This window comes from Pteropus vampyrus, unplaced genomic scaffold (assembly GCF_000151845.1).
Source record: "Pteropus vampyrus isolate Shadow unplaced genomic scaffold, Pvam_2.0 Scaffold24, whole genome shotgun sequence".
In the NCBI taxonomy this organism is placed as follows: domain Eukaryota; kingdom Metazoa; phylum Chordata; class Mammalia; order Chiroptera; family Pteropodidae; genus Pteropus; species Pteropus vampyrus.
Genome location: NW_011888805.1, coordinates 10,365,673 through 10,378,995, shown reverse-complemented (window position 1 = coordinate 10,378,995; position 13,323 = coordinate 10,365,673). Strand labels below are relative to the sequence as shown.

Below are 13,323 nucleotides of genomic sequence, written 5' to 3'. Positions count from 1 at the left end.
TTTAAAAAAAAGCTTTTTTTTTTTTTAAAGTAAAGTTGTGATAATAGAATAATACAATAACTTGAACGTCACTTTGACTCATATAATAATCTGAGGAGCACACTGGGTCTTCTTCCCAGCTGTCCTTGCATCACTGCTCTTCAGTCCCTGCCTCTTCTATCTTCCAGGATGACCCGTCTTCACCCTCTCGTTCGAAGCTCAGGCGGCACCTGACATCCCTAGGCCGAGTTAGGTACTTCTATGGGTTCTCAATGTCCCTTGTGTGCATCTCTTCAAAGCCACCCTGCATTAGAACTGCTGTGTGTTTATCTGCCCCTTTATGGACAGCAGCGAGCCCTTGAGGGTCTCAACTTTATTCATCTTTTTAACACAATATCTGGTAAAAAAAAAAAAAAAAGTTTCAAAATATATAAATTAATGAGTCATGTTCTGTACCATCGACAGGAATTGAAATATGGGGCTACATCTTAAAAGAAAAAAATCTAGCTATTCAACATACAAAGCTAGGCAACTTGTAGGGATAATTTGCAGGCTCAAAGCTGTTAAGTCTTACAACTTTATAGCATAAGAAGTGAAATTATTTTTGTTTGACAAGCATACTCCTGCTTTCTACAGGAATTAATTATGCTTGGCTTTGAAAGACAAAGAAACCCAAATGCAAAGGTATGAGTTAGTGTGTAAGAGCTAATTCACAATGGGATTTAAATCATAAAGGAGTAGGCTGAAGCTATGAAGCTACTTCCACTCAAGCAGACATGAAGTCATGTTGCAACTGTAAGGAGACATCTAGTGGTGTAGGGCCTGACTCAGCTGGGATGGGGTGGAGAGGGGAGTGGGAGGGCACCAGGGCTAATTCTCAGATGGATTCAGAAACAGAGTGCAAGTAAACAACGATCACCCCAGAGCAGTAGTCAGTTTGTTCCTTTTGCTCATCTGGAGTCTCTTCCTGCTTCAGTAGCTCTGCCTTTTCTCCCTTTCTCATTTCTGGATCACTTGTCAAACCAACCTCAACTAGGGAGCTGTGGGCACAGTCCACACAAGGAAGGTCAGTAGACCACAAAGCACTCCAGGGAAAGAGGGAACCCTCACAGCCACAGACCGCCTGCTCTCCAGGAACCTACCAGCCTGCAGGGAACCTGACAGGGACTTCAAGCCTGGGTGGAAACCCTGGGCACAGGGAAGACAGTAGAGCTTGTTCACTTCCAGCAAGACATTGATATTCGTGTCAAAAAACTTTGGCAGCAAAAGAAGTAGTTTCATATGGTCATGATGGCAAAGGAGAGAAAGAGGCCTGTGTTAAAAGAATGTAAATAACACCAACAGAATTTCGAAAACCTAATTCCAGTGACTTTCACAAATTTGGGTTCTTAAGAATAACGAAGACAGGATATAGGGGGCTGGGTTCCCCAACTGAAACGTTAACTCTTACAAAATGTAGCAGAACTTTAGAAAATTTATGGGTCATCCACTGGCAAGATTCTGGCAACCTAAGTCAGTCCCAGTTTTAAAATACTTAGACATGAGAACATTTGAGAGCTTGCTCCCTAGTATATGCCGTCAGTTTGGCTCACATGAACTCTTATAAAAATTCTAAAAAATAATAATGATAAAAATAAATAAAATAAAATAGAATAAAATGCCTAGACATACCAGAAACACTGAGACACACTGATCAGGCATTTCATTTTTCCAAGGCACACAGAGTGTCCTGTTTTAGCTACTGTGCATAAACGGACATCGAAGTAAAAGAGCAGTTGGCACCAGCATCCTTGCTCAACGTTCTAGAAGACAATGACTGCTACGTGCCCTGATCTTGGCTTCCTGGTATACTAGTCCTGGGACCCAGCTCTCCGGGTGATTATATGGCAAATACCACAGTTGCTAACCTTTCACAAGGGCCTTAGGTAACAAAAGGAAAATCGGAAACCTCAGCTCCAGGTCTTGTGCTTTTCCTGGCAGCAAACTGGCAGCATCTGTCTGTAAATTCAACAGCAGCATCATTTTACCGTGGAAAACAGTAAGTGCTCTAGCAGGGTGTTGTCTCATAACTGTTCACATAAAAAAGAACCATATGCTTACCATCCTTGTATTTTTTTAAGTCGTAAAATGAAAGCTGAGCCATCATGCCTGTTATATATACATTCCCTCTGGAGCCACATTAAACTAGGATTACAATGTAAGAAGTGAAAAGAACCCTAATCCTGGGCCTGACTTTATTGTTGCTTACAATTTAGTCCTATGTTTATATCACACACTAAATTCTGTTTTGCAATCCATCTGCAAAACTCATGAAGTCATGCTAGACAGCGCCGTTATTATATCGATGTCCATTTGCTCAATGTTAAGTGTCCATTATCGTAGAGGGGAAAAAGTACCATTTCAACAACAGTGTCCTTAAGAGATCGAATGAGGACTAGACATACCTAGCTGCTTTTCCCGCTCCTCACGTCGCTCTCGGGCCAGCCGCTGCCGGTCATCAACCCGTAGCACAGGTGGAGGGTCTGAAAACAAGATAAAAAACATGAGAGAAAGAGTAGATTTTTTAAAAAACCAATGATATACACTGATAAATATCTTTCTGTCTAGTAAATTTGATGAATGAAAGATTACTAGTCTTACAATTAGTACATATGACTGTAGTGTCAGGGATATACTTTAACATTATTTTCCTGAGAATTTCCAAGGACTTTTCTTCTATTTAAAAACATGTAAGACAATAGATCCTATGAGTTCTTACCACAAGGAAAAAGACCCATTTTTTTCTTTTTTCTTTTGTATCTATATTAAATGATAGATGTTAGCTAAATGCATTGCAGTAATCATTCCACAATATAAGTCGAATCATTATATTGTGCACCTTAAAATACAGTGCTGTATATCAATTATATCTCAATAAAACTGGAAAAAAATTTTAAAAAGACACAGCAAAAAATTATGTAAAAACAATTTAACTGTAGCCTTTTCGCTATTTTCACCAATCAATATGTATTATGTTTTGTGTTTCTAAGCTACTGAACTTCTACTATTTTTATGCTTTAAAAGGTCTGTTCCTTAACAACAAATAGAATCCTAAGCACAGTTATTCTGAGATGTTCACCAGTTAGATGTGAAGAGCCAGCTTTGGAGTCAGATAGGCATGGGTTCAGTTCCTGCTCTGTCAATCACTTGCTGTGTAAATTTGGCTGAGTTACTTACCTACCTCTCTAAGTCTCAAGTTATGACATGTGTTTCATGGATTTTTACTTATTACCTCTAAAATGAGGACACAATAGACCCTATCTCACATCACTGTAAAGATTAAATAAAATAATGCTGAAACAGCGTTAATACAGTGCCTAGCCCATGATAAGCTACAGTAAATTCATTCATTCCCTGAACACGTGAACATCTCCTATGCACCGGGCACCCCTCTATGTGCTGAAAAGAAAGGAGTTGAACAAACAAACAAAAAAACCAGAAAGCTCTGCTCAAATGGGGTTTGCTTTCAACTCAGGGGAAATTTAATAAACAAGATAAATAAGTCAAATATATAGAATAAAAAAAGGGGGCAAAATATATAGAATGTTAGGCTGAGATAAATGCTAAGGAGACAACAAAGCAATAAAGGAAATTGTGAAATGGCAGGAAGGGGATGTCTAACATTTTAGATAGGGCCAAGAGCAGCCTAACTGTGATGGTAATTTTTATATGTAAAAATCTGTTCCAAGTAAGGGAGCTAGCTGTGCAGATATTCCAGAATATGGGAATCAAGTGCAAAGGCCCTGAGGTCGTGAATGCTCACGGTGTTCAAGAAACAATAGGGAGCTCTGGGCAGCTGGAGTAGAATGAGGTCAGTAAGTCATGGGGCCAGAGACACTGGGGCCTGGTGAGGACTTTGATTATACTCTGAGGGAGATGCCACTGGGGGGGGTTTCAAGCAGAGGGATACACTTCTAGGCTCACTCTGCCTGTCACTATATAAAAAGCGGAGTAGTGGTAAGATTATGATGATAATAATTACCCTAAAATCTTATGAATTAGCCAGGCATTTATTCATTCAACGAAGAGTCATTACGCCTATTTTCCAAATGAGAAAACTGAGAGAAATATGACTAAGGAAGATGGCACAGCAAAGTGTCTAAGGCAGGGCTTAAAACCAGATCTCTAACTCAATCCTGTGGCCTTTTTTTTTTTTTTTTTTCACCCCATGGCACCTAGAGAGTCATCGGAACAGCATGGTTGAGCAGCCAGAGAAGGGCTGGAAGATTTCAGGTCATGCATTCCTCTATGAGGGAAAATTATATGTAAACAACAAGGTAGAACGAAGTTTCGGTGGCTCTTTGAAAGACTTGTGTAGAGGGTAGTAGAGGGATAAAAATTGAGAGGAATTTTTAATGAACTTGAGTTCCTACTTTTCTCAGGTATGCATTGTTCATGAAGAAAATGCAATTTCTCTTCTAATTAGGTCAAACTCTTAATCATTTGGAGGCGGTTGATGGAGTTCTGAAGAACCATCTCCCACTTCTGTAGACGTGAACAGATCTGTGACTTTATAAACTGTCTCTTTTGGTCTGGGTTCGGGTATTCATAGCTGAAAGCACTGGTCCATCCTATAAGTAAGTGCCCATATTTATAGAACACTACGAGGGCCTTCCATACATGTCTTAAAGACACTAACAATGTAAATGTGAATAGATGCTTTCTAAATCAAAGAGATGTTCTCGAGTTTTCTACTGAGTTCAAAGTATCAGAAGGTAAAAGAGGGGAGGAAATTTAACTAAAATTTACTTTATTAAAAGAGATCTTGAGAAATCATTTGGTCAGGATGCCCATATCTAGTTAGGGCAATACTCAAAATATCACAACATTTAGCATGTACTTTTTCTTTCATTTTAAGTTCTTGGAAATGAAAATTAAACTGCTCTAGACAGATATTCCCATTACTCATATCCAATAAAATAAAATAGTTTTACTTAAGTCTAGCCCTCCAATATGGAACCTCTTATATTATTTGCAGGAACAGAACATGGTGGTTTTTAAAATAAGTCTTTTGAGAACTTTTGCTTATCTCTATATACAAGACAGCAGACACAAGATTCTCAAAATATACAATGTGAAATGAAATGTCTCCTCATTTAACTTGACTTTAGTAGCATAAATCAAGTGGCTCTAAAAAGAGATGGCCAACGGCAATGAAGATTGTCTGGCCTCTGCTCTCTCTGTGCTCTGTGCAGATCAATTATCACACTGGCAATTCTGTGCTGGAATTATTTATTCACACATAAGTTTACCCCACCATAATGTAAAGTAGAATGCAGGAATGTCTTCTTTCTGAATTTCAGAATGGTATGAAAATGGATTAGAATTGATTGAATGGTAGAACAATTCATTAGAAGTGATAGTCAAGAACAAGGAAAAAATAGCATAAACCATTTAGTTATGCTCCATTTTTATGATAAAACAAATGAGGTTTTCATGCTAAACAACTACTTCCACGAGGATGCTCACTTGGGTATAAGGAAAAAAAGCCCATCAGAATAAGTCCTGAAAAGATAGGGCTCATACAGTACCTCTCACAGTCCCAGGCACAGAATAATTACTCAATAAATATTATTAGATGGTGTCTGGGTGGTGGGTGGTAGAGGAGCAGATAATGAGTGAATGCAAAGGCAAACTGACTGAATGGGTAAATCTCAGCCTGCTAATTAAACTCCGCTGAAGCTATACATTTTGCACTAATAGCTGTTCATGTGATACTTGCAATAGTGATTTTTATTGTCTTTTTTCTAAGTGACAAACTCAATTTATCGGCTCTGTTCTAAGACCTTTTCCACGGGGAAAAAAGCCCCACAAAAGTTGGTACAATGGGGAATATTTTCTGTGGGGCCTGATGCAATTATTTCCATCTTTATTCTCACAGATTCCCTGTTCGTAAGTGACTTTGGCCTTGGATGTAGCACCAAGTAGGCTTCCAAGACCCTCATGGGGTATTCTGTTTGCCTTTACCTTCCTTTGATTGTCTCTCATTATCATACTGTACATTAGTCTCTCCCCAGAACCACACAATGGTTGTTGTGAAGCAGCTGCGTTGTCTAGCCAATTGTTTGCATTATGTTTACAGACTGCTTCTTTGTAGAACTGAATGGAACACACCATGAATCACAGGCTATTAAATGAAATTACCGTGTAAGTGTACAATCATTGGGTGGATGAAGAACAAAAACATAATTCTATGCCAGCTCTGCTATGTGTAAAGATTTCCTTAAATGGTTTTTCAAGAAGTCACAAAAGAGATATGCAATAATGCTGGGCATACGGGTACAAAAAATTGTGTCACATCTATCATTTCGAACAGAATAGTAAAATTATTACCTCTTATACACTGCTTGACAGTAAAGCATGCATCCACATACACTATCTCACTGTCAAAATGACTATGAGAGGTAAAAAGGGCATGTCTTTCAATCTCCATTTTAAAAAAAGAAAATCAAGGCTTTGAGAGGTTCTCTGACTTAAACTCACATGAACCAGTATGAATGTGTGTTTCGGTGTCAGGACTGGAACCAAGCTCTCCTAAATTCTAGCATGCCTTCAAGGCTTTTGGGATACCCTTCCTTTTTCCACAGCAAATGCAATGCGTCCTACCTGGCTTATTTCCTGAGTGGTTGCTATTTTGTCCGGAAATAGCAGAGGAGGACCGGTTGGAGGCAGCAGTTTTCTTCTCTTGTACTTTGTAGCTGTCAGGTGCTATACAGATGAGACAAAAGAGAAAAGACATGTTTAGTTTCTTAAAATTTATTCAGAAACTTTTGTCTATTCAACATTTACTGTTAACCTTTGTATCAGGTATTAGGCTAGATTCAGGCAATAAAAAGATGAAGCAGTTACAACCCGTGCCTTCAAGAAACATATTGCTCACTGGGAAGGACACATCCAAAAATCAACAGCCTCAGCTGAAGTGACCAATCCTATAGCAGTGGTGCGTTCAAGGGTCCATGAAGCTGTTTACTCCGGCTGTCCCACTTTACACATAAAGCAACCATGTGGAAGCATGATTAAAATCGAAAATCTCTGATTTCAGTTCTTACAAAGTACATGCATTAGGAAGCAAAAAATTCCAAGAACATAACCAAGTAGGTCACCAAAAGGGAATCAGAAAATATAATTTACTAACATTTTAAAAAGCCTCTGCCAAAAGTTTAAGAACGAAGATTGTTACAGAGAATAAGGGAAGTGTATTCTAGGAAAGGAACGAAGGGCAGAAATATCAGGCAGTTCTCTGGTTATATCCAGTATAGCGTTCCCCAGGCCCAGGCAAATTCTTCCTTACACATATTATTTCATTTAATTACTTTATATTTTCACAGGATATTTAAAGGATGTTTGCTACTGTCTCAGAAATCACGTCAAAAACCAAGACCCTGAGTTTCCCTGCCTCCTACTTTCTGCCTTAAAACCAGCTTTGCCCAGTCTTCCCCATCCATTAAAACAATTCTATTCTTCCAGCTGATCACACTCAAAGCACTGGAGTCATCCTTAACTTCTCTCCTATCACTTCCCACATTCAATCTATAAGTGCTTTCAGCCCTACTTCAAAAACATCTTAACACCTGTACCACTACCTTTATGATCTGATCATCTTCCCGGTGTGACTGCAATATCCTCTTACCTAGTCTACCTGATCCTACCACTGATCCCCTTCAGTGTATTTTCATCTCAGCAGTCAAAGTGATCCCATTAAAATATGTCACGTCATTCCTCTGCTCAAAACCCTTCAATAGCTCTCATCCCACTCAGAGTAAAACGCAAGGTCTGTACCATGGCTTAGAAGGTACTATATGATTTGGCCTTTACCTTGTACCATTTTCCTTCTAACTCTGCACTGTTCATACTGACTGACTTAGTCCATCTCAAAGCCTTTGCATGTACCTGAAATTTCTTCTCCCATTTATCAACACGAATATCTTCTTCACTTCCTTTGGGTCTCTGCTCAAAGATGATATTAGAGAGTCCCATTCACCTGTTTAAAATAGCACCCCCATCACTCATCACTCCCCATTCTTCCTTACCCCCTGACATAGTCATTCTTTCTTCCATTAGGCTGAAGGACCTGGATACTATCTAGAACACAGGAATCATTTGCTCAAGGTTTTCGAACCTGAAAGGGTGTGATGACAATTATGCTTTAAGAAGAGTAATTACAAAAATGGTATTCAAGATGTACTTTAAAAAATTACCAAATTCACTAAGTTTACCTTTGACCTCTGAGTGGGGGATGAAATCAAGTTTTTGCGGCTTTCTCTCAATTACATATAGTATTAGCTAGCATAGAAAATCATGCCCTAACTAGTAAAAAGTTATCTTATGTAACTATTTTAATATTGCCCAGTTTCAAACAACTTGTTTGCTTTAAATAACAGTTCCAAATGCAAACACTGATTGGTTTATCTATTTGAGCTTTCTTTGCCTTATTTTCAGGGAAAGGTCTGTAAAGATATAGCAAGAAAATGGGCAGACAACAAATAAACAGCAACAGGCCTCAAATCGATGGTTTCTGATAGGACTTTGCTACTCGAGGAAATTTTACTAGGCAATTTATCAATGAAAAAAGGCTATATTCTGTGTGTACATACTTAAAGCTGGGGGATGGGGACAAATCAAGACGCGTATGAGTGGAGTCAGGATAGGCCCTGACACTGATCTAGAAGGGAAATCAGAAAGCGTGATGGGTTCTGTGATGCTGTAACACGTACTCTCATCTCACGTGCCAAATACTAGCTGCCCGTTATCACCACGTAGCAGGTAAAGCCCACCCTAGTTAGTCTTAGCTATAGTCACAACTTTAGAGGCAGCCCCTAAAAACCCAAAATTGACTGTACTTGGAACTTTCCTCCTTCTTCTGAAAGTTAATCTTCTTGAAACTGCTCATAAAGAAGTTAACACTTAAGAAAGATAAACCAAAAGGAGTACCACCAGATTTGGAGTGCTTTGATTATAATTTTCTATGATAAGTCACCTCCAGCACTCGGCAAGTAAAGCCTAATTAGTAAGCTGCTTAAGGGATCTTCTATTTATTGCTTTTAGTTAACTAAGGATAATTAGGACCACTTGTTTAGAATCTATTTTGGATGTATTCATTTCTTTCTTGCCTTGGCATATTTGACATAATTTAAGCTTTCTCTGGTGACTGAGTATCGGCAGTGCCCCCAGGTCCTGATAGCACACATCACCATAACTGAATAGTATGCAACAGTAGACCATGAAGGAGATTAAAAGACCACAACGCATGTTCAGTACATGTGAATTTTCTAAATAATCCCTGATAAAAGATTTTTTTCTGGGTTGTAATTTGCATTACTGTCTTGAAACAAATGTAAAAAATAAATTTCAGTTAAACTAGATGTCTGGCTATTTGAATTCCAATTTATCTATTTCTGACTTTTATTGGATCCATACTAGTTGAACATCTATCTGCTCACTTTATTATCATCTGGATCTCAGAAATTCATTTTTATCCTAACAGACCTCTGAGTCCTACTCATAACGAGACACATTTGAAATCTATCTTAAAAATTTTTGCGTTCATGTAAAACTGATAGGTTAAATTTAATAAAATGAAGGTAATTAAAAAAAAACTGTCAGGCTGTTTGGTTCAAGATTATAAACTGCTAATGTGAGACCATTAGGCTGGACATTTGTCTAAAGTTTTCAAGCTATCTTTCCACTTTTTATCAGTCTTTCTCTTCCACTACCATAAGAGTTCTTATTTCTCCAAAAACCTCTCTGGTTAACATTCTATCAATGGTAAGAGGGAAGATACAGATTCCAACAGACCTGGTTCAATTGTGAACCTGTTTAAATACTAGCTGAATGACCTTCAGAAAGCTTCTTGAGTTCTCTGAGTAGGTAATATGGGGATGACGCCACCTAACTCACAGGCTTGTTGGGAGCATTAACTAGAAGATGTATGATAAGAATCTACTATAGGGTTTGACACACAGCAGGTGTTTAACGTCATTCAGCCTCTTTCAAATTGTATGCTCTTCCACTGAGGTCCTGGGCCTCTCACACTCATTGCCCCCATGCGAGGTATAGCTGTGTGTTTGGAGGTCGGTGGGGGTGTGCATCCTTTTGAGTCAGTCCACCTGGCTCTGCCATTTATGAGCTGTGAATTCTCACCACATCACTTGACCTCTCAGTCCTAATTTCCCCATCTGTAAAGAGGGAAAACACTTTCAGAGTTGTGAAAAGTAAATGAGACTGCCAGACCCACTGCAAGACTCAATAAACGGCAGAGAGTATTTTCGGCTCTCTCCCTATTCCCCGCACAAATGTGGGAAGTTGGGTTTCTATTTCTTCAGGGCTTTGCTCACCCAGCACTAACAGAGAAAGCTAACCTATGTCAACTTGGTGACAGTGGTCCTGACAGTGTCACCAAGAGCAAGATGACCAATGTGGCAGGAATTTTTGGCACAACTGCTGGTTTCAGAGGTTTTCGGCTCAGTCACACCTCCTGGAGACCTCAGGAAGGCTAGACTTATTGGTACGATTTTTCGAGTATACCCTGGCTTGGGAAGAGGTAATCAAGAGTCTTTCTGAGGCTTAGCAAGATGACAGTTTTCTAAGATTTAATGCCCTTCACATTATCATCACATTAAGTAAATATAAGCCTTAAAAAAAACCCCAAAAACCCTCAATCATAATAATAGGAAAATAAAACCTTGTGAGAGATTGACCTTTTTTTTAAAAAAACAAAATTCAGGGTATTTCGATGCTTGAGAACACAAAGAAAACAGCAATTTATTCATTTTAAGATCACACCACTTAAATATCTGGAAACTCTAAGTAACTTGGCATATAGGATTGAATATACCATTTTAAAATTTGCTGTTAAGAATATCATTTTAAAAATGACTCAGGTGACTTTCCATTATTATTTGACTCTTTCCCTTCATTTTTTAAAATAAGAAAACTGAGCCATATAGTATGATGCTCAGTAACTCTTTGCCTGCTTTATAAAATCGTTATTGATTTTCATGCTAGCTTGAAAGCTTTATTCCATTAGTGTCACATGTATTGGCATAAAGACAAGAGGAAGGATACAGAGGAGCACCTTTGTGGTCTGGGACTCTCTCTAAATTACTCTGAGACAAAATAGAGAAGGAGAAGACATTTGGAGCTTTCATCTAGTAAAAATTCTGCAGCTCCAGTAAGGCCACAAATGTGTCTCTATAATCCACATCCTCCGATTCACTGCATTCCTTGCAATGTCTTCTCATAAAGGTCATGGGGTTTTCACTATTTTTAGCTGTATGGTCTAGTTGAAGAGTCTTCACAATTGATCATAATAACTGGTCCAACAAATGCTTAATTTAGTGAAAATGCTTACTCTAATAAGACATTTGTGACTACAACCTTAGAGACCATCCTAAGTTTAAATCTCACTGACTATATGTGGTCTTGATATCCACAAGGATAATGTATTTCTGTCACCATTTTTAATAAAATGTGGACTGCGGGTTGGGAAACAGTGAAAGTTTCAACATCCAGCTCTGCATGGGTTCTTCTCTGCTATATTGTCCAAGTGGACTTTGTGGACATACTGCCCCCAGGCCACCCACACGCTTTGGGAGAGTAAACTAGAAGACAGAGCTAGACTGAACCACATGCAATTGCCATTTTTGTAGTAAAAAATGGTTGACTATCACGACTTCGTATGTTTCACTCTCATAGTTTAGATCGACCTGTACAGGACTGAAAAAGCCTTAGAAATTAACACCTGATTTTGCTACAATAAATCTTAGCCACAAGTATGACTATCTGCTGAGTTCTGAGTCTTCCCAGTGAATCCCAGAACCTGGGGTGGCCTTGGAAGATCCCCAACAACCTAATAAATAGCTTATTTGAAAATCTGGCTGCAGAATACTGTTATGGCAATTGAAGAATGTTACTGGTTTAAAATCATAATGTACAAAAAAAAGAAAAACTTTTCATCTAAAATTTTCTACTTCATAATCCTTTTGCTCATTTACTTGACATTTAAATTTTATTCTGATATAGCTGCCAGGAGTATTGTAAACATTTGAATCATAGATATTAAATATTTTATCCAGTTATTTATAAAATTTGCATTCAAACAAGGACTTAATGCAGTCTCATAACTCCTGATGACTTTTCTAATTATTCCACATGATGGAGAGATTCCCCTTTAGTTTAAATTCCTCATGGTTATATGTGAAGCTGTGTAGAATTCAGAGTTCATGGGAATCAGCATCAGACAAACCTGGGTTTAACTTCCTGCTTAACCTCAGTTTTCTTCCCATTCTCATTTATTCAGACAGCACCCTACCTGGTGCGACACCTGGTGCTCAGTACTGAGAAAATAATATTAACTGAATAATTTGTTGACCGCTTCTTTCTCCTTTTCTGGCCTCCTAATTCCAGGTCACTTCTTCGAACTGTTTTCGAGCTTTTGATTCCGCCAGCAATTTCTCTTCTCTTCAGAAAAGTTATCTCCTGCTATGGCCTGAAGCACTATCTCTATGTCAGTCATTTTCAAATCTGCATTTATAAATATGCTCTCTCAATAGAGGCCCAGTCTTCCACCTGTAGGGAATATATGCTTGTGTATCTCTGCTATCACTTGAAACTATGTCAAAGCTGAACTAACTGTCCTCAGGAAAACAGAAAATCTCTAATGTCAGTCTCTTTGTTACTATCAATGGACCCACCATATTCTCAGGCTCAGAAATGTTAAGTAACTTTTTCAATAAACATTTACACACACCCCCATGGCCCAGACACTTTGCTATGCATAAAAATATAAAGGTCATAGGACACAGCATCTATCTGCATGATACTAATCATCCATCGGAGGAGACAATATGCAAGTACATGAAATTGCAAAAGTAGACTAATTCAGTTTTTAAGAATCAATACACCAGAGGATTAATAACCAAATAAATAATATAGATCGTGTTATAGGGATTCAGAGGTGGGAGAAGGTGTTAGAGGAGGAAGTAGTGATAGAAAATTTCACCGATAAAAATTTTAAAAAATGGAATATGTAGTATATACGTAAAAAGTAAAGCAGAGAACATTCCTGGCTGGGGTGTTGCATGAGCAAGACTACTAAGGGGAAATAGAAAAGATAATCAAGGGACTGTCCAGTTAGAACGTGGGCTAGGAAGGCAGGCAGTTGAAAATAAGATGAATAGGCTGAGGTCAATGCCCCTTTGAATTCCAAGAGTCTGAACTTTATCATGAAGGCAATGAAAGTCAACGAAGCATATCATATGGAACTTCTAGTGAGGGACTACTTTAGCTTCAGTGGATTCTGGATAA

At 38.4% G+C, this 13,323-nt stretch overlaps 1 protein-coding gene across 1 annotated transcript in view; it reads right to left on the bottom strand.

The window, feature by feature from the left end:
• Positions 1-13,323, bottom strand: part of MAP7 (microtubule associated protein 7) — a 100,507-nt gene that overhangs the window by 55,420 nt on the left and 31,764 nt on the right. Inside the window, exons 2-3 of the mRNA XM_023528389.1 lie at positions 6,625-6,726; positions 2,424-2,501 (exon numbers count right to left, since the gene is read on the bottom strand). Of these exons, the coding sequence (XP_023384157.1) occupies positions 2,424-2,501; positions 6,625-6,726 (180 nt within the window). The remainder of the gene's footprint in view (positions 1-2,423; positions 2,502-6,624; positions 6,727-13,323) is intronic.